Below are 27,896 nucleotides of genomic sequence, written 5' to 3' on the forward strand. Positions count from 1 at the left end.
AGAGGAGAAAGAAATAAAGGATGTACGAGTTGGTCACCAACAAGCGAAATCACGTGCTTCTTGTCGCTTTTTTTTTTGCATTAATTTTTTTATTATTAATTTGTATGATGGATCCAGTAAAATCAACAGGTTCTGGTGTTAAACCTTTCAGTAGCTCTTATAAAAGAATATTGAATAATGCGCTGATTCTGTGAAAAATAATCGTTAGAAGCCAGTCTCCTTGTTCCAGTTTCTCATGTCGCAAAACGTGCAAGTGAAATTGCGGGCGTATCGGAGTCGACTGTTAAAAGAATTCGCGGGGAATCAAAAGGTGAAGGTAAGCCAAAATTTAGATCTCCTAAAAAAGCGCCAGAGAAAGCCCCCCCCCCCCACCCCCCCCCCCCCCCACCCCCCCCCCCCCCCACCCCCCCCCCCCCCCACCCCCCCCCCCCCCCACCCCCCCCCCCCCCCACCCCCCCCCCCCCCCACCCCCCCCCCCCCCCACCCCCCCCCCCCCCCACCCCCCCCCCCCCCCACCCCCCCCCCCCCCCACCCCCCCCCCCCCCCACCCCCCCCCCCCCCCACCCCCCCCCCCCCCCACCCCCCCCCCCCCCCACCCCCCCCCCCCCCCACCCCCCCCCCCCCCCACCCCCCCCCCCCCCCACCCCCCCCCCCCCCCACCCCCCCCCCCCCCCACCCCCCCCCCCCCCCACCCCCCCCCCCCCCCACCCCCCCCCCCCCCCACCCCCCCCCCCCCCCACCCCCCCCCCCCCCCACCCCCCCCCCCCCCCACCCCCCCCCCCCCCCACCCCCCCCCCCCCCCACCCCCCCCCCCCCCCACCCCCCCCCCCCCCCACCCCCCCCCCCCCCCACCCCCCCATTTCTGGAGAGTGCGACAGAGAGGTCATCTCGTGGCTGTGAACTCTGTCATTGTATCATTATGTGTAAGATTGTGACTTCTACTCTTTATTTCGCTGAAAGTGCGTTTCCTGGATGGGAGACTCTTACTTGTCCTTGCCTAATATCCACTAACTTGGGAACAGGGGCAGCTCGTGCATGCAGAACTGCAGCACCCCCCCCCCCCCAATTTTTCTCGATATATAAATATATTTATTAATTTATTTATATTTGCTTGTTATATTTAATTTTATCAGCCTCGCCTACTCCCCGTATACGGGAATAAAAAGGCGCTAGCTGATTTTTTTTTTTTTTTATCATCAACAATCCTATACAATTCTCTTATTTTGTATAAAAAATAATAAAAATCCATCTTGTAGCATTTAGGAGGGCAAAGGACGCTAGCAACACTGTCTTTACCACAGTGTCATATTTCTACGCGTGCAAGCATATGTACTACATAGTGAGATGTGAGCTATTAGCGTAATGCGGCACTGTCCGTCGCGCAGTTCCACTGTTCTTTATATGCAGTTTGCGCCAGTAGTAGAGTGTTCGTAGTGCTTATCGTGTTTACTCCGTCTCTTTAAATATTTGGACATAACAATTAAAGGGCTTAATTGTAATGTCCAAAAATTGTAAATCTATTCCTTTAATTACAATTAAAGGAATGGATTTTATTATTTAAGTAATTTTAAATTATACTAAACTGTATAATTTTATCGATAATAAACAATATTTCTTCATGAAACAAAACAAGAAGAATATATTTTATTTTTAAGTAATTTTGAATTATACCAAATTGTATAATTTTATCGATAATAAACAATATTTTTTCGTGTTTAATTTTTTTGTTTAATTTTTACCATAATTTTGATATTTTATCCGAACACGTATACACTGTACTTACAGTGTGTATGTATATTTCGAAAGTTGTAGCACCCCCACGATTTCAAGTCACGACTGCTTGTTCTTCTTCTCTCTTCCATCATCTATGTGGATGATGATGAGGCCGAATGAACTTTTTTCCACTTCTGTCTTTCCCGGGAGAGTCCGAACAATTCTGTTCAGTTTGGTGTCGCTTGTTGTGATTTGGTTTTCAGGTCCTCTTTAATTTTGTCTATGCCTCTAATTCTGGGCCGTCCTTTGGATCTTTTACCTTTCATCGTTGCATTCAGGGCTTTAGATGGTAGTCTTTCTGTTCCGATTCCGGTCACATGGCCAAACCATCGCAGTCTTCTTTCTTGGATTTTGTCTATTATTGTTATTTCTTGTTTTAGTCGTTTCCAACTGTTTGGGAACCAGCTAAAAACAACCTCTAAAAAGTTCCTATAGTCAGTAACTAGAATCGAACTTTGAGCGGTCATTTGTGGATTATTCTTCCATAGCCTAAGTTCTATGGAAGCAAACGTAATATCTAATTCAATTTGCCTATAAAGGCAAATTGAATTCATAATTAATGTTACATTGCAATTATCGAGTTCAAAATTCTCACCAATTTCTCTGTCTTGAACAAAACTGAAGATATCTCTGATTGATATTGAAAATAGCAAGGACCAGAAATCAGAGTTTCTGCAGTGCAATATCGGAATTGTTTTCTGGTCCTTGCTATTCAGAGCCAGGTGTCTAAACGGACGAAATGAAGATCAATTCACAATATCGTGTACTAATTGCAGGCATGATATTGCCTAAGAGTTCAACATCCACTGAAAGTTGTGTACAGGATAATTTCTGACAATCTTGAGTACAGAAACATTTGTCAGACTGGATGCCAAAGCAACTTATGAATAGTAAGGAAATTATTAATAGGAATTAATAAGTCGATTTTATAAGGAGGAGAATCCAATTCTCAAAGATACAGTCTGAGACCAAATAATAGAGGAAAGAACAAAAATAGAAGAAGAAGAAGAAGAAGAGAAAAAAGAAAAAACGTATGCCAAATGACCCACATACTCAGTAATCATGGCTGCTGCATAAGCATGTTGTATATTCACACTCAACTTCTTCTCCATCACTTTCATTTTAAAAGTATCCCTTTTACCTCTTTTCATTTTATCTTTCTTCATTTTTATTTTTTTACTTACATATTTTATATATAAACACATTATAGCAATGCCAATGTGTTCACCGTTCTAATTTAGATAATCATTATATATATATATATATATAATTTTCATCAAAATTTTGTTTTGAGGGATATATTATTCAGGAACTAAGGAGGATGCTTCAGCATCTCATATTTAATCCTTACAAATACTTCAATATTAAATTATATTTTTATATTAGTTCTACTTATTATGAAAGCAAATTCTTAATAAGTAGTTCATAAAATTAGCATTCTCCATCCTAAAAAATTCTGGATACCCGAGTGACTGCTTGCAACTTCACTTATCTCCTCTCACAATACAGCTACAGCCCTATTCGGGTCGCTACCTCAGGGTATATCAAACTGGTTGGTTGAATTGTTGGACGTCCTGCTTACGTGGCCTTTTTTGGAACCAACTAACATAAACTTCTGCTTAAATATCGGAACGAAAATTATTGTTGTTTTATAACTGCAACCCGTTTCTCCCTCATTCACTTTATTATTAACTTGATGATATTTACAACCTGTAAATTTTCTGTTTTGTCTTTTAGATAATTTCAATATTCTCATCGTCTGCATTTGTCATGATGCAAACGTGCAAATAATTATCATCTGTCATCTTGCTTTGTTCCATTTTATGTGGCCGAATAGTCACATACGCAATAGTTGAAATTTTTGACCTTGACGCATAATACGAAACTGGTCACTCAAGGCTTTTTATGTTTTACCGCTTTTATGTAGTAATAGTGTACCTGAAGCCGCATTTCGTAACGGAAGTAAAACAAACTGCTTGACTGAATGAAATAGCTGTCAACTTGTGAGAAACACGTTGATCACTAAGGTTGCGGTAGTGTTCGCAGCACTTTTATTTACAAACAACTTTGTCAATGTTTCTGTTTATGCTTGTTGACTACAAATTTTGAATTAGGAAGTGAAAAGATGGCTATGCGAAATTACGCCGCTGAACAACTTAGCGAATTTAAGAAGACCTGTCATGTAAGTAATAAAAGAATAACTTAATTCAAATAGTATCTGTAAAGTAGACTGTACTTAAAGTGACGCATTCCTCCTCACAACACCCCAAAATTTTCTACTTTTTTTTTTTTTTTTGTATGTATAAAAGCATATTACTGACAAATTGAATAAAGAACACAGGGTGTGAATTAACTGTTTATAATAGGAAATGGAAAAGTAAAAACTTGATAAATAGATAATATATAAAATGTATGAATATATATGTGTATGTGTTGTGTGTGAACTAAAAAAAAGTATTATTTCCGGTTATAAACCGTTCGTTCCTCGGCATTTTATCTACGATTTACTTTACTGATATTATACAAGTTTTTATGTTCACTTACATTTGTTATGCCAAGAAATTCTAGATATTTCTAAGGTAGGTCTCTTCCTTTTGACTATGTAAAGGGTGTTCCTTAATATTGTGGTCTTGCTGTAATTATTTATATTCGCAATTTAATAGGAGTCACATGAAATAGAAATTTCAGAACACTCCAAAATTTATAAATCTTTATTTATTTTTTTCCTTCTGTAGAAAAAACAAACAAACCCCCCCCCCCCTCAATATCATTTCTAGAGTAATTCCATTAAGACAGGCTACTTGAGAATGTATTATTTTCACATAATTAAGTATCTCACGGAAAATGCGATTAAATAGATTATGCAAATAAAAATGTAATAGGAATAGTAAAGTAGCATACCTTTTTCTTAACCAGTTAAATAATAAAATTTTTGCGAACGGAACAGTCAATATCATACATTTAGTTTTATGCATATGCTGTCTATGCCCTGCATATAATAATAATAATAATAATAATAATAATAATAATAATAATAATAATAATAAAATTATGGAAGTAATTTGCATGAATGCAATTGCCTAACAAAAGTGCACTATAAGCAGTGTTTTTTTCGATACGTGGCCAGTAGAAGAAAGACTGATTATGAAGGATGACGTTCGTTGGTGAAAAATGGTACAATGATAACCACTGCAGAGGATATAGTTAAGATGTTTAATGAGTATTTCATAAAGATATTGCTGAGTGAGCAGGAAGTATATGAGGAATTGAGTCAACTTGAAGGGAGTTAATAAAAGCTTTGACATTCATTTTTAACATGAGTCTTGCACTGTGCTAAAGAAGGCAAAAGTGTTCCGCTTCGTAAGGAAGGTAATACGACCAAGCTTCGAATTATAGGTCAATCTGTGTGTGTGTGTGTGTGTGTGTGTGTGTGTGTGTGTGTGTGTGTGTGTGCAGTTGTGGTAGAGAGTAGTAGAGTGGTTAAAGTCAATTAATAATAACAATAAAGATAAATAAGTAAATTTATGTAAATTTAAGGTGTACAATGCAATTAAAATAAAATATTAATTTTAAATGAAATCAATTGTCACATGTCTGCCATTTTTATATTTTTTTAACTATAAATTAACGTACGTAATATTATGTTATTGGATATACACGGATGCACTTTTGAAGTGAATCCGTGTACACTACACGTAAATGATATGAGGTGTGATTTTAAAAAATACCATGCGTTCCAACCAATAAAAAGTGATGAATCTAAATAGATGATTACCCATTATGAGAAACGCATTTGTAGAAGAAGAAAAAAATTTTCGCTATTTATTTTATTTTAATTAATTTATTTATTTTTCATTTGCTTTGAGAGGCAAATAGAAATTTCATATCTGCCAGATTGGTAATCAGGATATTCACCGGTCATATTTCCAAGCTGTAATTTATGCACCCATTGAAATAAATGGAGAAGATAGTTTTAATATTACAGCAACAATTTTATTGTTCACTCCGCTTGTACAGAATTGTCTGAGCAAAAATAAGTGTCGTTCTGCTCATTCCTTACTCATTAGATGACTAATGTAAATCTTCTGCACGTGTGTTTTCAATAGTGGCGCTAATGCTATGCTCAGTATAAATCAGGTCTCAAGAGAATTACTTCGAAGAGGACAACATGGAATAGCAGATAAAAGTCGTTACGTCAGAGAAAGAGAGAGAGACTGGATATACAAGCTGGTAATTTTTGACTGTATCAGACAACGTTAGAGAAACATATCTCTCTATGTATAATAAAATAAAACACTTTAGTTGTGCAGATCATCTGGTTTTTTTTTTTTTTTTTGATTCTTTGACTGACGTATATTTGATTGAGTAGGAACGAAGCTTTGTTATCACGCTCACATGTTTCCACAGACACGGTAACATCCCCCTTACTTATTTTATAAACATGCACCAATTTTATAAAGGTGTTATTTGCTGAGAATGAATAGACAATATTTTAGGATCCTAGACGTGCCAAAGCCTCAGTATTTTCCTCCTTTATTATTGAGAAATGAAGTACGAGGTAAACCATGCACAACAAAATGTACATGCATTATTCAAATAATTTCCTCATTCAAACATGAAAGAAAAAACAGTCATCTTTATAAAATATTATAATGATTCTGATGTTAGACTTGAATATTTGCAAAAAAAAAAAAAAAAAAAAAAAAGTTAATTTTTAAAAATAACTCCCAAAAGGCAATAAAAATATTTTTATTGCCTTTTGGGAGTTATTCCCCCCCCCCTTTCACCTATCACTCTAATATAGAAATTATCGACTCCAAAGCAACTCCTTCTCAAATTAATGAAATGGAATTTTAAACTAGGGACCCAAATGGATTATCCTGTAAGCCCTCATAAAGGTTTATAGACTTCTATCATATCACTCCTCTTTTTTCTGTTTGCTACTGTCTGCAGTTCACACACACACACACACACACACACACACACACACACACACACACACACACACACACACACACACACACACACACACACACACACACACACACACACACACACACACACACACACACACACACACACACACACACACACACACACAGTCTATCGTAATTACATTCCATAATCCAGATATAATCTCTGTAACTCTTCTTTGTAGCTCAGGAGATCAAATCTGCTCACAGTAGTCCTTATGAGGAGGCAAAATAACTTCCTTATCCTTACATGTCTATGTTCGTTTTAACGTTGCAATTATCCTCTGGGATGTATTTGCAATTTTTGCTATGTGACCCTTGAACTTCAATTGTTTATCTATCATAGCTTTCTGGTCTCGTCAGTTACTCCAAGCATAATCCCACACCAATATAATATGCAGCTGGATATCTCATCACGCCAAATTGCATAACTTTACATTCACTAACACTGAACTGATAGCCATGATGGCTGGCCTAGTTGGCCGAGTGTTTAGCGTATCCGCTAGCCAAAAGGCTGCGGGTTCGAATCCCACCACGAGCATGGATGTTTGTGATTGTGTTGGCGTTGCTGTAGATGATGGCTGTAGTTAGTTGATGAATTGAGTGGAGGCAGAGAGTTGTAGGGTAGGTACCCTGCCTCGATGAGTCAGTGGGCTCCCTGAAGGTGTCATGTAATAATAATGATCATTTGCCTATATTTCAGCCTATTCAAATCATCTTGTAAATGCAGTATATCAGTAGCATCACTGGTAGCCCTGCTTCTCTTTGCATCATTAGCAAACAACTGAAGATCTCCTGTCAGACCTTCCCGAACTTTTTCTTTCTCTCTTATCTAGAATCTAGTGAAAAATGAACTTGACCTCGTGATAGTAAGAGGTGGAGACCGATTTTCAAAAGCTTGGATTAAAAGAGCACTTCGCTGTTCTCTTTGGGATCGAAAAAAATGTTAAAGTTAAACTGTATATCGCTTTGGCTGAAATGAATTCGCCATTAGGGAAAGTAAAATCTCTGCACATACATTTTAAACTGGCTCTCACATACGAGTAGTGAGAGCCAATTTAAAATGAGCAAAAAGTAGTTTCATAGTAATACAGCCAGGCGCGAACATACAATCTCACGCCGAAAAATCACTGGAAAAGAATTCACGGAATAGTTCTGTAATAGTTACCCAATAAAGAGAATGTTGAGATAATCTCTACCCAGATAATTAGTACAATACAATAAGATCAACTAACTACTCCACGAGGACACGTCCTCCGTCATCGTCCTTATCTCCCATCTTTACTGACCTCCCAAATTCATAAGGAGAACATGCCTCTACGGTCAGTAGTTGTGGAAGCATAAATTTCTCAACTTAAAATCTGTCTACACCCAGCTGTACTCCAGTCTATTAAACAGTCTCTTGTTGAGTCATTTCTCTTCCTTGCATGAATTTCATTTTTTTCCTTGCATGAAATAACGGAATTAGTCTAATGAGGTCGACACTAGATGTCGCGACTGAGTCAGAACACGGTGATGATAGCGTACATAGTATTAGGTTATAAAAAGCTTAAGTTCGCATTAGAACTGGGATATATTCCTAGCGCACAGCAATTAACTACCAAATCCCACAGTGCGGAGAAAAGGCAAGGAAACCAAGAGCTCTGAGAGTTAGTTATGAGGAACACTATGAAAAGTAAAAGAAGATCGCTGAAATTTGTTCATGACGATCCGAACAGGAAATTCAATAAATTTATGAAACACCTGCCCTAGTTACAGCTCTGACGCGCTGGTTAACTGGGCTGCTTTCCCCTCCCCCATCCTAGTTCTATAGAAGTGACCAGTTATTAAAGAGATCTTACGTAAACAAAAAATGGTGATCCAGTTATCTTAACAGTCTACACTTTATACGTAAAGTGGTAACTTTTTTTTTTTTTTTTTGAAAGTTGTGATACATTTCTATAACGAAAGACGGAAATACGTGTCACGCATTATAATAGGGATAGTGAAATGGGGAAGGAGAGCAATATATATTGTTTTGTTTGAATATAATCTCTGATGGAAGATAGAGGCACATTTATAAGTGCTGCTTTTCACCTAACAGCGATAAGGAAACCGAGTTTTCTTTGGGTGGAAAATCAGGTTTCCTTCTCCGCAAAACAGATAAGAAGACATGAAGAATGCGTATTTCATCATCATTATCATCATTGAATTCCTGATATGTACCCTCAAGGCGGGAGGGTGTATAGCATACCGTGAGAGCACTACATGAAAAGTTTGCGTTGTTACTAACTTCCTGCCGACAATCTTCCTAATAGGTCTTCTACACCCAGACCATAATCTAACTCTGTTCATTTTTTCCCCCTTGCTTTCATTAAAGCCTGCATTTTCTACCCTTGTCTCTCCCATTCGGTTTAACTGTAAGCTTAGATGAGCTCTGCTCACTAAATCAGAACTTTCATGTCTGTGGTATCTAGTCTTTCAGCAGCTGTTTCATTTCTAACCCCTCTCTCAGATCCATAAGTTAAAACTGATTTGAACACTGTCTTGTATACAGGTAGTTTAGTATTTTGATTAATTTCTTTCTTATTCCATATAAATTTATAAAACTGACTTCATACCATACCAGCTTTGCTAATTTTGTTGTCTATTTCCATATTTAATTTGCCATCTTTAATAAAATTTTGTCTAAGTAGCTGAAATGTTTTACTTGTTCTATAGTTCTTCTGTTAGGAGAATTTCCAGTGTTAATGTTTATTTGATTTTCATGCTAAATTTGTTACAGCAGGTATTCAATTTAGTTAAGGAATCATACAGAGATTTAGTTTTAATAATATAACATCATCTGCATGAAGTAGATAGCTGGTATTGATATCTCGAATTTTGATATCAGGTTTAATGCCGTCTTCCATCATAATGTGATCTATATAGATACTGAATAGCAGTAAAATAGTGTGTACCCCTGTCTTACACCTTATTTTACATCAAAACGTCTTCCTCTATTACCTTCAATTTTAACTACTGAATTACAGTTTTAAACATTGACTATGTATGTATTGTCCTGAAGAATGTCTTATTTATTACATATAATTTTACCATTTTGAATAGCTTTTCTCTTCACACCTTCTCGCATACCTTTTCTAAATGTACAGAAATTTATTCCAGATTCCTCATATACTCCCTTGATTTCTCAACTACTGTATTTGAATTAAAGTGAAAATCTGACACCGTTACCTCTGTCTGACCTGAACTCAGCTTGTTCTTTTCAATATCCTTTCCAGAATTTTCTTAACTTCTTCTCAAGTATGTTTGCATTAATATGACTTGAACAATCAGTAGAAAATTTCTTATAATTCTCACATTCAGTTTTACTTACTTTTTTTTTTTTATATATATAAATGAGCACTTTTAAGAGCTCTGCTACAGTCATCCGGAATTTAACCTTCTGAATTATTCAGTGTGGCCATCGTAAAACTTTCGTACGTCCATGTTTGCGCATTTCTGTCCGAATGTCATCTACTCTGCTGCCTTTCCACATTTCAGTCTTTTGATAGCTTTTTTCCAAGTGAAGTATTCATAGGTACTCGTGTTTACATTCGTTTTGAATATTTTCTAGCAGTTCTGCCACTGCTTGTGCCATTTAAAGGTCTTTTTCAACCCTGGATATCTAGAATATCTTTATCTCCAGTTTTCATATCACCTATATCATCTTCGATTCCTTTTACAGTATTCTTCCCTCCATTTCTAAGCTTTTTAAAAAGGCCTCCAGAACATTTTCCCATTTTCCTCATAATTGTCTTCTATATTCTAATCAAAATCTTCCTATGACTTTGTTTAGCAAGTTTTACACAGTTCTTTGCTTTGTTACATTTTTTTATGTATTCTCTCAGATGCTAACTTATTAGCCAGGAAATTTTAATATGCTTTATTTTTTTTTTCCCATGAGCACCTCTTTAACCTCCTGATTTCACCATGAAGTTCTGAATTCTCTACCCTTGAGGACAACTTCAATACATATCTCTCTGACTGAATCAATCAATGGTTTTTTCGTGAGTCTGTAACTTGGTCACCATCCCGTGGTTCTCGTTTTCAAATGCTTTTTTCACTTTTTCTTCAATAACATTTCTATATTTGTGTCTGCAGTTCACCTCTGAAAGCTGCTAGACTTTGTCGATTTTCAAAACTTCCTTGCGTATTTTTCTTTTCAATGTGATATTCATTTTTTATCCTGTTGAAAACTAGATAGTGATCACTCACTATTTTATATCCTTTTTATACTGCTGTATTCTGAACATGTGTGACGATATCATATCAACAATAGCATAGTGCAGCGTTTCCCAAATTTTTCCTACGACGGAACACTTCACAAATCATGAAATTTTTCACGGAACACCTTGGTTACAGTCGTAGCATTTAAAACCATTCCAGGCTCATATTAATATTCATTTGGATAATTTTTCACGGAACACTTATTCACTTTCCGCGGAACACAATTTGAAAAACCCTGGCATAGTGAATGCGACTTTCCTTATTTCAGGTTTCTTCTTTCCATGGAAAATTTTTGCACATCTTTATGTTGGATTATCATATTAATAATGATAAGCTGATGTTCTGATCAGAAATCTAGCAGGTATTTATCATTATCGTTAACTGTGCTCTTTTCTACAAATTATCTCCACACATTTCTATGCATCTGCGGTTCATTACCTATTCTTTTATTTAGATCTCTAACAAGGACCAATTTTTGCTTTTTGTTTATGTCGGGTTGGTTTCTCTAATGACTCGAAGAAGTTTTTATCATAACACTCTACTTGATATAGCCTACCATTCATGAAATTTATCCCCTTCCGTTCTCTGATCATTATTGTTTGAATATGACATCTTGTAGGTGTTATTTAGGATAATCTCTTCTGTTTTTCTCTTTCCTGTTCCTTTGTTTCGGTAACACCAGTTATGTCGATGTAGTACTTCTCCAATTCTTCTGCCTGTTCACTTCTTTTCTGTCGATACTTCTTACGATGATGGTGTTGATGTTGAGTTTGAGTTTGTTCCAGTAGCTAACTTTTCACTGTTCTTCCTGGTTCTCTGATGAAAACAATGAGGTCTTGTTTAACCATGCAACGCCCAATCTGCCATAATGTTTTTATCTTGTTGTATCATCACCCTCTTTTGGCAATCTCATTTTAAAGACATAATTTACTTCATCTATCTCAGCATAATACTTTTCACCACACATTAGAATATATCTTTAAATTTCGTTTCCTTTTGTTGTTTTGATGAATTCGGATTTATGCAGCTTCATCAAAATGCTAGAAGTTAAGTCATTTCTGGCTAAAAACCACATAGTAAATCATTACAAATTCTTTACCGTGAGAACGTAGTAACGACTAAGTAGAAACTAATCAAACGTCACATGACAAATTTCCTCTAAAGTAGCAAGTCGTCTTTCAGCAATAGTTTGGCGTCCTCGAGTAAAGCCTCAAAAAAAAAAAAAAAAAAAAAAAAAGTCCTGGAGAAAAGACCAATCCCTTGGCCTCCATTTCTTTCGACTTTCCTTACCAGAGTTTGGAGTGGACAGATTGTCAAGGAACGTGTTTTTTTTTTTTTTTATCACAAATGCGGATGTGTCATGTACGACCTTGCGAGAATTCTTATACTCGGTTTGGACAGCTGCCATGCTGCTAGAGGTGTATAAATGGAATCAGTGTAACTTTCTGTACAACAACACTTGGAACAAAAATTTCATATCTGTTTCATCCAAACAGCGATAGATTGTTTATTATTCCTTTAGAGATATAATATTTGTAATCGGTCAGGTGTTTATGAACACATCCTATTATTATATCTGAAATTCATTCTTTTATGAATATATCTAGCTTTTACCAGGAACGCAAAAATTAAAATAAAGTACTGTGATTAGTTGTACAACATTGGTAAACATTGGGAAGGTGCGAAGAGAGGAAAGAAGTACAAATTCTTGATTAATTGGAATTGTCAGAGTGGATATTGTTATTTACAAGTTTAGTGATTAATACGACGAAGAGGTTGCTTATTTGTGTCGCTGTTTTTTCGCAGAAATTTACACAAATAAATAAGTAATAATAATTATTACTTATTTATTTGTGTAAATTTCTCGAAAAAAACAACGACACAAAATAATTCTTGCACAATTTTTATTACTTAAGGCGATAGTTTCACAGTAGCTCCTTAGCGTGATTGGAAGAACCAATAGACAATGCCTCTTCGATTGGAATTTATATGGACTCTTTTCAATTTAAAATAAACTAGCCGATCTCATATAGGGCTAGTGTGGTTTTTATCACCTAAACTCAAGATTTTTATCATACATTCAGGCAAATTGGCCACAAAATTCACATAATTTACAGCCAAAAAATACTGTTGATGGGCGGCGGTAGATGGCGTTGTGCGTTGATCATGGTTAATACCGTTACGTAGATGAAGGATTAAGTATTGGAGAGAGAGAGAGAGAGAGAGAGAGAGAGAGAGAGAGAGAGGTTTGTGTGTGGAGTGGATTGTCCTTCCACGATGAGTCCTGGACTCCTTGGAAGTAGTATACTTCATTCTGCAATTCTGCAGTTATAGGCTATCTCAATAGGGAATTTTTAGGCATTATTTAAAACTTGGTGTTTGGTGTTATTTCGATACTAGGAATTGCTTTTTAATAAAACTCTCAACGAGAAAACGTCCGATGTTTCCTTATCATTAACATACATACATACATACATCTTCAAGGCCCACCTTTCCTAATTGGGTTGTGGGGGCAACAGCTGCAAGAGGAACTTCCAATGGTCACAATCCTCTGCCACCAAGCTCAGGTGTTCTGGTGGGATTCCCAAACGTGTCCACCCAAGATTTTGGATATAATCTATCCAGCCAGTCCTTGGCCCTCCACGCGGCCTCCCACCCTCTGGCTTGCCAAAGAGGGCCTGCTGAGGGCCCTCTTTGCCAAGCCAGAGGTGGGAGGCTCTGGCTTGGCAAAGAGGCCTCTCTTGTGGCATTCTGACCAGGTGCCCGTACCAACGTAACTGTGATCTCTCAACACGGAGAAGCAGCGGTTGAGTATTGAGGGGTTTCCCGAATTGCAGAGCTCCTGACTCTGTCGAGTCTTGTCAGCCCCGCAACTCCTCATCATTAACATTATCGGAAAATTGAAAAATATTTAGATGCAGGAAACATTTGATTATTTAAACGGATTTAACACAGCTACTAAAATTATAAGTGTGTGAAATAATTCGTGAATACTGTTGACCGATTTTTCCGCTTTATTGGATGATTACATCATTGATTTGACTGCATCAAAAATTCAGATTTATTTCAATTTAAAATAAGCTAGCCGATCTCATATGGGGCTAGTATGGTTTTTATCACCTAAACTCAAGATTTTTATCCCACATTCAGGCAAATTAGCCACAAAATTCACATAATTTACAGCTAAAAAAAAATATTATTGATGGGCGGCGGTAGATGGCGTTGTGCGTTGATCATGGTTAATACCGTTATGTAGTGAAGGATTAAGTATTGGAGAGAGAGAGAGAGAGGTTTGTGTGGAGTGGAGTGTCCTTCCACGATGTGTCCTTGGACTCCTTGGAAGTAATATACTTCATTCCGCAGTTATAGGCGATCTCAATAGGGAATTTTTAGGCATTATTTAAAACTTGGTGTTTGGTGTTATTTCGATACTAGGAATTGCTTTTTAATAAAACTCTCAATGAGAAAACGTCCGATGTTTCCTCATCATTAACATAATCGGAAAATTGAAAAATATTTAGATGAAGGAAACATTTGATTATTTAAACGGATTTTACACAACTACTAAAATTATAAGTGTGTGAAATAATTCCTGAATACTGTTGACGGATTTTTCCGCTTTATTGGATGACTGCATCATTGATTTTATTGCATTTTTGACTGCATCAAAAATTCATAATTATGAATTATAAATCATAAATTCATGGCATAATTTATTTAATTTTTAAAATTTAATTCGCTAAATAATAATTTAAGTTCAGCGCGATGAATTCAAAAAAATCAAGTAACAAATGCAACTTGATTGAGCAATCCTAAAATCGAAGAACTTTGAGACTGAATAGCGCGATACGTTAGATAAGAGCTTATAGTATAATCGCTGGCGTTGTTCCAAATAGTGATAGGTAATATGCACTAACAAATATGATTATCATATCAAGTAGGATTTAATTTTTGCGTTTTAGAAATATCGTGAGTGAATGTTTAACATATTGTGGAATTCAATGGTTTAAATTAATTTTAAAACGCAACATCATCATCAATTTCCTGATGTGCCCTCAATATGCGTACAGACTATTATGACAGTACTACATGATTAGGTTTACATTGTCACTAATTTCCAATGAACAATTTCTCCCAAAATCACTCTATTACTTGTCCGCACTCCGATGTTGTCATATCTAACATTTCAGTCTTCTAAGGTACTTCTAACCTGTTCTGCTAACTTTTCCCATTCTGTTAAAGTAGCCATACCATCTTAGAATGCTAACAATCTCAAGCTCCATCCCAATATCTTCGTTTTTAATATGATTCTGCCATTTGCCATCTCTTCGCTCCCCTAATCTTCCTCAAACTCTCATATCTGTTGTCTCAAATCTTTGATCAAGTGCTTTATTTCTAACCAAATCTCATATCCACTGTGTTGTATCTGCTAGTTTAAAGTTTTGACTAATTCCACTCTTATTTCATATAAATTTATTCAACTGGCTCCACACCATACCAGCTTTGCTTATTCTGTTGTCTATTTCCATTAATTTGAAATATTCACTAAAACCTGTGCCTAAATAGCTGAAATATTTTACATGCTGTATAGATTCTCCACTGAGACTGCAGTTGCTGTTGTCTCAAATCTTTGATCAAGTGCTTTATTTCTAACCAAATCTCATATCCACTGTGTTGTATCTGCTAGTTTAAAGTTTTGACTAATTCCACTCTTATTTCATATAAATTTATTCAACTGGCTCCACACCATACCAGCTTTGCTTATTCTGTTGTCTATTTCCATTAATTTGAAATATTCACTAAAACCTGTGCCTAAATAGCTGAAATATTTTACATGCTGTATAGATTCTCCACTGAGACTGCAGTTGCTGTTGTCTCAAATCTTTGATCAAGTGCTTTATTTCTAACCAAATCTCATATCCACTGTGTTGTATCTGCTAGTTTAAAGTTTTGACTAATTCCACTCTTATTTCATATAAATTTATTCAACTGGCTCCACACCATACCAGCTTTGCTTATTCTGTTGTCTATTTCCATTAATTTGAAATATTCACTAAAACCTGTGCCTAAATAGCTGAAATATTTTACATGCTGTATAGATTCTCCACTGAGACTGCAGTTGAAGTTTTCTATGTTCCTGCCAATTTTCATAGTTTTAGGTGTTTTTTTTTATTGCTAATTTTTATGTTACAACTGTTTCGATTTTTTTTCTTAAAAACCGAAGTTTATATTTAGAAGTGACATTTTAATTAATCTAAAATATTTAAATTATAAAAATTAACTTAATTTATAACGGCGTCCATCTATCCTTGAGGCAACGCTTCCTATTCCATAAGACTGTGCCAACAGAAGAAAACCGTTATAAGTTGCGATTCTGGTCGCCTACTAAAAGAACCCGTTTTCCTAGATAATTTTTTCCCCCCATCCAGTTCCATGGTTAATCAATCTTTAGCATGAAAAAGAAGGCTTTTATCCCTCCTGAAATTTGGGCTTTAACTTCTCAACTCAGAACACTATTTCAGATAATAATATGCCAGTTAAAGTTTAGGGATAGGAGATTTGATAGGTATTTGAGGTGTTCTCTCTCCTCAGTGCATTTAAAAACTGAGGATGGATATGACTAAATTGAGGAATTGTTTGAGGAATAAAAAAGCGTTAGAGGATTTTTTCATACTTAAAAAAATCCTAAAAATAACAGAATAGATATTTAAAACTTTATGTTTGCATTTTTGACAGCGTTTATATAAATACTGTCTCAGCTTACTTGTTTGATGGTAATAAAACAAATATTATTTATCTGTAGCATGCTCCTAATCTTATAACAACAGCCACAGGATGTCCTCTTGGGGACAAGCTTAACTCTTTAACAGCAGGACCTAGGGGACCAATGTTACTTCAAGATGTGGTGTACTTAGATGAAATGGCCCATTTCGATAGGTAAGAACTAGTTTGCTATGAAGAACTACATGAAACATTCAGTTTGATTTTAATGCCATAAGAAAATTGTATTAATCTCAAGTGGAATCTTGTGTTCTTGTCCATAAAACTGAGAGAATATTTGTTGCAATTGACCACCGAACTTAATTGAGAATGTAATTCTATCTGTATTATGTAAGCTTCTGGTGGGATCACTGGTCAGATTGATCAGAAACATTGTTCCATACACATACTCTCTCATATTGAAAGTCAGACTATATGAACTATATGAACTACAACTACAGTATTTGATCAGAGTGAGTTTTTCGTTTGTTCCTTCAACATAGATATTTGTACCTATATCATGCACTGTAAATATCATGTTAATACCATTGAATATGTGAATATAAACGTAGCACTTCTGATTACATTTTGTATTCAACTATTTTGTTCTTTCTGTTTAAAAACAATAATGTCATTTTACTAAATATAGAGAACGTATTCCAGAAAGAGTGGTACATGCAAAGGGAGCAGGAGCTTTTGGATACTTTGAAGTTACTCACGATATAACAAAATATTGCAAAGCAAAGGTTTTCAGTGAAATTGGAAAACGTACACCAGTTGCTATTCGATTTTCTACTGTTGGTGAGTATTTATTGCAGGATGGGATAACATTATTTAAACAGACCTTTATATGTTTAACTATTATACAGCTTTAGAAATAGTTGTACAAGAGTTAAATCAATGAAAACGCTATACCGTATTGTTTCAAGACCATTTGATGTATTTATCATTTTTTGTTATAGTTTTAAGTCTTTTTTAGTGATTAAATCTTGAGAATAAATACAAAGATAAGCATAGATAAAAGTGTCAGCATCCACTCAGTTGATTGAGTGCATTTCAGTGTAGTCCAATCCAATCACTATCATATAGTTTTATGAAACTCTAAACTTTAAACTGAGTTTATGACTGCGATAAGTAAAGGGCGTACGTTCAACATGTGCTTGTTCTACAGAGAATGAACGAGGCACTGTCCAAGGTCAAAGTAACTGTGGTATTATCTTCGCATGCACATCGCAAAGCTCTTCTCTTTAATTAATATATTTGTTTGTAATGTGCTAATAAATAATATATAAAACAAAATCAACCTCTATTGATTATACTGCTCATTTTTTTAAAAATCAGATTTTATTATTAAAATGCCATAATAATAAAGTATTGTATTTTTCCCCCTACAAAACAGAAGAACTGGTCTACGAACATATGCATATCACAGACTTAGTGAATGCTGGATTACAGGAACTTGAATGATTAATTATTCTGTTACAGTTAGGTTTAAGGGGAATTACGGTACACATTACGGACAAAGGCTTAATGCTCTCCACACCCAACAAAAAGGATTATGATAGCATAAGCATATCAGGTGATGACAATTAATATGGTATGAAGGGAAAAATTTATTTTTTTAAGCTAATAAGAATCCAATTAATTGAACGGGCAATTTGAAACAGAAGGTGGATTTAGAATTTGTACAAAGCGAAAGCCTTTTTCTGTAAAGAAGGAACTCTTGAGTAGAACTAAAGATTGCATATAAATGTATGAGCACTGAAAGTTTCAAATGCAAACACAGTGATATGAATAAGATTTGGAGGTTAGTAATGTACAAAAGGAAGATGAAACAACACGTATTTGTAACACTGTCATTAATAGGAGGAAAAGAGACAGCCGTTCTCTCCATCATAATATGTATTTAGCTTGGAAAAGAAACAGAGTTTCAAAAGGCAAAAAAAACCTTTACTAAGCGTAATCAAAAGCAGTGAACTTTTTAAGAAGAGTAGCTTAAGTTTCTCCAAACCTTTTCGTAGAACATTGGATAAGTATGAGTGGTATAAGCAAGGGGAATCTACCATTGTTGATCCTTTGTGGACCAAGAGGGACCAATTCCATACTGGTATTGATTAAATAGATACAGCATTCAGAGTAACGAAACAAAATGATGGTTGATTAAAGTGAGAGCAGTAGACCGATAGTCGAATGGTAAATAATAATTTTTCCATTCTAGGCAGAGTCGTATCTGTTAACTTTCAAAGCAAGAATAATTTATCGATCACAAACCTTTTATTATCAACATCAATCAAGATTTTTTTGAGTTCATTTTAGCGCTAGATTAATTGAAGCACAGAACCGTTGTTTAGGGCGATGGAGGTGATTTATATAGATTATCACTCTAGTAGGAGTAGCAGAGAGAGGCTCAGCAGGATACTAACATCTTATTTTTTCCCTTTTGCTGATGTAACATTAAGATCTTGACGTGTGTGTGTGTGTGTATGTGTGTGTGTGTGTGTGTGTGCGCGTGTGTGCGTGTGTGCGTGTGCGCGTGTGTGCGTGTGTGCGTGTGCGCGCGCGCGCGTGTGTGTGTATGTGCATTTTCCTCCCAATAGTAACCCTACCAGGAGGTAATTTATTCCTACGTGCTCTATTGCATTACAATGCTTATATTACATTGTGTGTGTGTGTGTGTGTGTGTGTGTGTGTGTGTGTGTGTGTGTGTGTGTGTGTGTGTGTGTGTGTGTGTGTGTGTGTGTGTGTGTGTGTGTGTGTGTGTGTGTGTGTGTGTGTGTGTGTGTGTGTGTTCTACTCAGAGAAAGTGCCAGTCAAAATTATGCGATCATTGCTTTAAACACCATTATAGAAGTGCCTAAAGAGATGAAGTTTAGAGTCGAAAGGGAATGGCGCTCAAAAGGATCTGACATACCAAACCCGATCTCACTTAAAAAGGTATGGTATTTGTTAAGGAAAACATTAAGTATATCAGGAAGATACTGATGATCGTCTGATATTCTGGTTGTTAAATCCACCGTTTAAGATGCTTAACAAATACATCTTAGTGTGTAGAATAAAAAATGAAGCTATTTTTAGAGTTATTAAAATTGACATCATTATGGAAAAAGGTCTTGCTATTATGTGAGATTGAGTAGAAAGAGTTCTATCTCTTATATTATAAGGAAGTGAAACCACGAAAAATAACGTCAGCAGAAACGAAATTTATGAGAATAACAGGAATAAATATTAACACTAAATTTATAAGAACCACAACAAGAACTAATTTCACAAATAAATAATGATAGAAACAAATGGATTCAACATGCAAATAGAATAGCACCTAATTGAGTACTAAAAATAATACTAAACTATCAACCACGAGGAAAAAGAAATATATCAAGAACCTTAAAGAGATGGTATATGGCCGGAACAGGCCGGTAGATTTAATACCGTGAAAGGAAGAAGAAGACGAAGACAGAACCGAGTAAAGATTTTTCACGACAGAAGGTAAAAGAATATGAATTGATTTATAGAGTTTGGAGAGAAGCAGACACAACAAACGAATCATTAAGATTCAAGAAAGTTTTGTGCTAAAGGAAGAGAATCTGTAGTTAGAAATGTTATAACGTCATCTTTGGAAAGTTGATTCTGCAGAAGATTTTCTTTGATTTATTTATCCCCCCTCGTAATACAAATAAATCATTTTAACCACAAGCAATGGTGATTGTTACATTAATATAAATACAGAGAATTTAGGAATGTATTACACTATAACTACTTACATCGATTACACTATAACTGCTACTTCCGGTAAGTAGAGAACAGTGATTTCTAGAATCCAGACATTCCAACAAACAACATGGATCCTCTGGGATGAGATATGTAATTATTTAATTCGTTTCTTATCTTTTGTGATGACTACCTGATCATTTATAAAATTTCTAAAGTGGGATTCCTATTTTAAGATAATCTTTTAGATTTTTATAATTTTTTTTCATCAGTAATAAAACCCATTTTGGGAACTATCTAGACTAAAGACAGTACAATGCAACTCCAAAATGTGAAATTAGAAGTTCCCGCAGTGGGTGAATAATTAATTGCTTTTCATTTATAAATGGTGACAACTATAAAGGCATAACTCAATACTGTTGGTCAATAACAAAGCAAACTGCAGCTCTACAAAATGAATGCGTTTAAAAAAGAACGATGCATTAGTAGATGTAAAAGAAAGAAAAAAATTAAAAGATGGGGGCTAGAATACAACTGAGTATGCCAAGAGCACCACCTTTAAACCTTTTCAAAGTCCACTCTTTTCCTTGTCTACTTCTGTCAGCAAGGTAAGAGTAGTCATTTATATATATATATATATATATATATATATATATATATATATATATATATATATATATATATCTGAGAGAGATCTGACATAAGTGCTGATAGAATAAATCCTAGGATAATGCCCATGGGGTTATAACCTTCTATAATAAACAAAAGAGATTCGATACTAATATTCAAAAGTTAAATATCATTTATACTATTGCACTATATTTTTAATCATCTTTACGATCCAAATGTAATTTTGTGTACAATTATTTTCTTTTCCCCACCTCGCTGATATATGCCAGGAGGAGAAAGTGGATCTGCAGATACAGTGCGAGATCCTCGAGGTTTCGCTGTTAAATTTTATACAGAAGAAGGAAACTGGGATTTAGTGGGTAACAATACTCCCATATTCTTTATCAGAGATCCTCTCTTATTTCCAAGTTTCATACATACTCAAAAAAGAAATCCAGTTACCCATTTAAAGGTAGGAGAACTTGTTTGGTTATCTGCCCATTGAATAAATATATTTTTAAGTATTCCTAGATTTTATAAATTTGAATATTTAGTAATTTTGTCACATTAATATAGCCATATTTATTAGGTTAGTTATATTATTGGTCAGAAGTCATAATGGTAATATATGCTGAATAACAGGATGCTTGTGTTGTGGAAATGGTGTTTGCTACCATTGCTCTATACTAGCAGAAGAAAGATTGTTATAAGTTCCATTCTAGTCGTCGACTAGAAGAACTTTTTAAGCCTTTTTTTTAACACTTCTGACTTATTCGATGCTTGGCGCAGATAAATAAGTTTTCTTCGCCTTGAACCCTCGGAATTTTAATTCCTCGACTCAAGAAAATGAACCATAGAATCAACTGTTCCAAACAATAATAGATACTCGTTATATTTAGGACCACGAAATATTGGTATTGTTTGCATAATCTTTCTCCTAAAAGCCATTATTCATTGATAATTTAAGCCCACTATTAGGAATGGCTAAATGGTAGAGCCCAGATGCACATTTATCTTCAAAAATTAGATATCCTTTGGGATTAGAGGATGATTTTTGATTTTTATTCCGAGTAAGCTAGCAAAAATTGTATGAAAAATCAAAGACAAAATAACAGAAGTGTAGTAAACTACGCAAGTAAAATAAACTGTTATTTTTTATCTTGCTCCAGCCAACGAAAGGTTATTATTTGCAAACCTATAGTTCATTTGGTACCGTGAGGATTGTTAATCCGAGATCATATCCACATCCGGAATATGAAATTATGATACAGTATGTTAAATATATCATATATCATACAATGTATCATATATCATACCCTGTGGAAATGGAATTTGCATTTTAAAGAAATACCGTTCTATGTTCAATTCTAGTTACCAATTAGAGCAACCTTTTATAAGAGGAGCCTTTAGTGAATCTTTGGTACAGGCAAGGAAGATTTTTAATCCAAGAAATTGAAGTTTTTAATCTCGCATCTCAAAAATCAACCACGGAACTCACACTGTTAGAGACAATAATACGTGTGCTAAACTTTAGTGGCATGAGATAGCAGCAGCTGTCTGCCATACTCTCTGTATCTCTCCCTCCCTCCCCTCTCTCTCTTTCCCACTTCTTTTCTTCTTCTTCTTCTTAAAACCTTGATTCATTGCTTGGGATCACTTTCAGTGAATGCTTAAATGATAGAGACCGTCTCCTACCCCTCTTTCAAAAAGTCAGTTTAGGCAAAAGGAGTCACCACCCCCTTTTGCCTAATAAACGCATTACAGCATTTATTATATTTTTTTAATCATATACGTTTGCTCCGCTATTGAACTTGCGGGCTGCGGTTTCTAGTTCCTCTGTGGCATGGATCATTTGTGGGTAATTTGGTAGTAGATGATTTTCATTGCCCAGCATGAAATCACCTCTGCATTTTTGAAGTCCTGAAGTTATAAAAAAGTATGGTGTTGGCTCTCTGGATCAAGTTTTTTGTCTATTGTTCACTGTGCATCTACAGATGCCGTATGGTCACTCCAATGCTCGATGATGTTCCACACCAGGCCTCGCCATGTAGTCCTGTTGTTTGCTTTTCTGGCAGTCTCAACTCTCTGAAGATCAGTCACTCCACACACGCCATCCATCCATCTCATTGATGGTCTACCCCTGCCTCTTTTTCCAGGAACTTTACCTTCTATTACTGTTCTGAGAAGTCCTCCTTCCATCCTTTCTATGTGTCCAAAATATTTTAACTTTCTTCTGTCAATATCCTTAAGGAGCCTTAAAGTTCTACTAATCTTTTCTAACACCCATTCATTTGTATGCCTTTCAGTATATGATATCCTCAACAGCCTTCCGTAACACCACATCTCAAAAGCAGATATCCGTTTCTTATCTGACTTCTTTAGGTTCCAAGTCTCGCATCCATAAGTCGTTGTTGGAAAAACAACTGCATCTAAAATCCTCAACTTTGTTCCCATGGAGATAGATCCATCCTTCCAGATTTTAGACAGGTCTCTGACTGTTGTTTTAGCCATTTCTAACCTTTTTCTGACATCTTCTGAACAGCAATTCTTCACATTAATAATGGATCCCAGGTACTCAAACTTGCTGACTTCCTAAATTCTTTTTCCATTAAGGTACACTTGTTTCTCAAGAGCTTCTCTGTTTGTTTTTCCTTTGAGAACAATGATCTTTGTCTTGCTAGAATTGAGTTGAAGTCCTCTGTTATTACTGATCTTGTTAACTTTGTCAAGAATTAGTCCTAGTTCTTCCATGTCATTACAAAGGAGTACTGTATCATCAGCGTACCTCAGATTACTGATCAATCTACCTCCTATCGTAATTCTTGTCCTTAGCTCATCCAATGCATCACGCATGATGTCCTCATATATACTAAACAAGTGAGGAGAAAGTAAACATCCTTGTCTAACTCCTTTTCCAACCTGAAGCCAATCAGTCAATCCAACACCTGTTCTTACTGTGGCTTCTTGCTCCTTATACAAGTTGTCTATCAACCTGATAGTGTGTTGAGGAAAACCCATTCTTTTCAAGTTTTTTGAACAACTTAATTTTAATCTACACACATACAGATGTATCTTAGATTTATAGCATTTCGTGAATAGAGGCAACATTACAAAATAAAATAAAACATTAAAAAACGTATGTCCAGCTTTCGGCTGTGTTAAACATCGAGTTCTCACCTTTTGGATAGCTCAAACATTTCTGTAAAATGAGTGATACTATCCAGAAATAGGGCTTTCCGATTTTTTTATGTTGATCCCACACAAGAAAGCTCACAAGACCTATAACACTACAGTGCCATGTGTGGGCAATTGATTAAGAAGAAAATATAACCTGTTATGTTTCTTAAAGAGTATGAGGTTGTACTCAGCCTCCTACTCTTTAAGAAACATGTGGGAGATTGTTCCAAAGAATAGAGGTCGATCGGTGGATGGAATGAAGGAAACTGTTGAGAAGTTAGTTTGGTGTGTTGGAGGTTGGACGTGTATGGGCGCTGGCCAATGGCTGCTCTAGTTCTTCTATTAGAAGAAAGTGGAGGAATGGTAGCAGCCAATTCAGAGGAGGAATGCCCATGAAAGTACCTATAGAAAAGACAGCGCTGAAAGCGAATGCCTATGATAAAGTGACTGAAGGGAGTCAGGTGTGGGAAGGGTCGTCTATGAAGCGGATTGCCCTCTTCTGAATATCATCAAGAATGCCTAGAGAGGTCTGGAGTGCTTTATCTTAAATATGGGAACCGATTTGTCATATCCGACAAAGTTGGACTGATCTGAGACTTATAGAGTGTTAGGAGTTGAGAGGAAGAGAAATTATATTTAAAACGGCAAAGAACACTAAGCTTTTTAGAGGCTAAGGAGGCAATGTAAGTAATATGTTTGTACTACGATAAACTGGATGTGACAGTCTACCCAAGAAGAGAAAGTTGATCTTGAAAGGAAACTGAAACATGCGAAGGGGTATGAGGCAGGATTTTTCTTGCGGGTAATAAGGTGGGCTTCAGTTTTTTGTCGTTGAAATTTACTAAGTTGTCTTCATCCCGTTTCAAGATATTGAGGTCAGTGTTCAGGTTACTGGTTATGGAAGATCTTGGGGTACTGCAGAGTTTATTGAATGATGAAGAGGAACGAAGAATAGTGTCATTGGCGAAACTGTGAATAGGATTTGAAATCAGAGAAAGGAGGTCATTGATGTAAAGAAAGAAGAGCGTGGGTGTGAGCACAGAACCCTGGGACACTCCAGCATTGATGTGGAAATCTGATGAGAGGAACCCATTCACCACGACACAATGAACTACCAGTGAGGAAACTGGCAATCCAATCACATAATGTAGAAAGAAGGATATAAGATGGCTATTTGTTCAGGAGGCCTTGGTACCAGACACGATCAAAGACCTTAGAAATATCGAGAACGATAACATGAGTTTCTCCAAATATTTCCATTGCCTGAATCCAAAGGTAGGTGAGATTATCTAGGAGGGCGGTTGTAGAACGAGAATAGCGGAATCCATATTGACGATCGCTAATTAATTGATGAGCATCCGGATAATGAAGAAGCTGGTTGTTGATAACCCTCTCCACCACTTTTGAAAGTACTGAGGTGAGAACAATGGAAAGTTAGTTAAATGGCTGACTTTTGTCTTCCTTGTTTGGATACCGGCTGGATGTGGGTTTGCTTCCATGCTGGTTGATAGATGCCAATAGAATATGACCGTTTATATAGGTGATACAGGATGGGCGTCAGTTCTGGAGCACAAGTCTTGAGCACATCCCGAGGAGTACCATCTTAATCAGGAACCTTATTAGTATCGAGATTAATGAGGGCTTTTCTGATGTACTTTTGGCAAAAGTTCAGAGGAGGTATTCAGTGGGGGAGTTTGTGGAAGTACAGGAGATGATTTACTGTCATTATCCAGGCAAGAGTTGGAAGAAAACTGATGACAAAAGGTCTGCCTTTTCCTTGGTTGAGGCCAGCATGGTGCCATTAGGATGCACGAGAAGTAACAACATGGTTAGTTGGCAAAAGTTACAACTAATAACCTTAGCAAGGGTTTAGAACGGTTGACTGCTAGTTGAGAAGGAAGAGAGTTCATTGCATTTCATTCTTACGCAGTCTGCTTTGGAATTGTTGCTAGATGGTTATGGCTAACTTTTTTACACATGTTTCTATCTGTTGTGTAAGATGAATGAAAAGCTGGAGTTTTTAATTTATGCCATTGAACATAAGCTGCATTTTTATTATGGACAGCAGACGCACATTGTTTTGAGAACAGGGCTGGATACAGGATACAGGGTTTGCAATAGAGTGTGGAATGAAGGCTCTCAGTGAGGGTTATTTCGGTTACTAGTTCAGTAACCGAATTAGTATCATGAAAGGATCATGATACTCGTTTGGTTACTGATCATGAATTACGGATACTTGGATGATGAAAGCGAAAGCAGTATCTGACCGTGGAAAATCAGTATAAAAATACCGGAGGCCATTCCATTTGTCACAGTTATCGTGCCATAGAGTACAAGACTGAGATTGGCTGGACAAAGGATGAACTGTAGAGAAGGAGACTTGAATAGGATTGTGGTCAGAGTTGCCATGAGAAGTGCAGACACCCACAGTATATTTCGAGTGAGAAATAGTAAAGAAAATTTCAAGAGCTTTGGCAGAATGAAAAGGATTATCTGGTATTCTTGCTGGTAGATTGACTATTTGTGTCAGGTCATGACTGATGGCGAATGATTCAGCTTCCCTACCAGTCTGATCTGTGAAGTTGGAGTAGGGGAACCAGTTATGGATGTTAAAGCTCTCAAGGAGGGCAATCGCATATTTGTATAATTTGTTTGCAAGAAATCAATTTTTAGTGTATGTAGTAAAAATGAGCAGCAGGATTCTCAGAGCTACGAGAGCGACAAAGGCAACAAATGAAGGCTGTAAAGTGAAGTAAGGAAATCTGGAGCCAGAGCAGATCGAAAAGTGGTAATTCTAAGTTGAAAGCCTTTGATAGGAGATACTAGATTTCCGATTTCCAAGCACATGTTCTGCTCTTTTTGCGAAATGCATCGTGTAGGATGTAGCTGAGATAGCTGAGGTAGACTGTGATCGTGGAGGATGCCAACTCAGATTCTGTTAGGAAAAAAAAGAGATCAGGTTTTGATGTTGTAAGTGATGATGGATGTCACTAATGTTTGTATTAATGCTTCGAATGTTGGTGAAATGAATATAGAAGTGTTTCTTATTGGAAAAAGTTTTGGTATTATTTTGGGTGGGTTTGGGGCGTATTTTTATTATTTGTTTCCAATTTTTATTGTTATATTTTTCATAGTTTTTTTTTTCAAACTCTAGGATTTTTATGATTGACTTTCATGTGTAGGGGTTGATTCAGAAAAGTTAGAGAAGGAGCATGAGCCGGGTTGAAGGACTTGTGTTCATAACTCACACACAGGGAGTGCCCAGACTCCAGTGCAAGTGTGGCCTCGGGCAGCGGCATACCATTGATCCAGTCTCCCTTCAGGCACAATCTGACAGCAGATTAAGATCTCTCTCTCTCTCTCTCTCTCTCTCTCGTCAAGATGTATTTCTTGACGAGAGAGAGAGAGAGAGAGAGAGAGAGAGAGAGAGAGAGAGAGAGAGAGAGAGAGAGATTTTCTATCAGCCATTGGCGCTGTTTTGCTGAATTGGCTGGTTGGAAATATCTGGATTATAATACCCTTCTAAGATCCAAAGAACCTTTACAAGAACTTTAAAAGGGAGGATGAGCTATATTTTTTATTCCTGGAAACTGGGATTTTCATTTCATAGACACAGCAATGCGATTTGATGCAATGAATAGACATAAT

General features: G+C 36.4%; 1 protein-coding gene across 1 annotated transcript in view; it reads left to right on the forward strand.

The window, feature by feature from the left end:
• The first annotated feature begins 3,825 nt into the window (after positions 1–3,825).
• The window catches only part of LOC150109122 (catalase-like), a 58,986-nt gene continuing 34,915 nt past the window's right edge, over positions 3,826–27,896 (forward strand). The window contains exons 1-4 of the mRNA XM_090405684.1: positions 3,826–3,955; positions 16,798–16,931; positions 17,404–17,555; positions 21,362–21,543. Coding sequence (XP_090261810.1) covers positions 3,899–3,955; positions 16,798–16,931; positions 17,404–17,555; positions 21,362–21,543 — 525 coding nt within the window. The 5' untranslated portion in view covers positions 3,826–3,898. The remainder of the gene's footprint in view (positions 3,956–16,797; positions 16,932–17,403; positions 17,556–21,361; positions 21,544–27,896) is intronic.

Source organism: Typopeltis vanoorti, chromosome 2 (assembly GCF_054136105.1).
Source record: "Typopeltis vanoorti isolate ZY-2024b chromosome 2, IOZ_Tvanoo_1.0, whole genome shotgun sequence".
NCBI classification, from domain to species: Eukaryota; Metazoa; Arthropoda; class Arachnida; order Uropygi; family Thelyphonidae; genus Typopeltis; species Typopeltis vanoorti.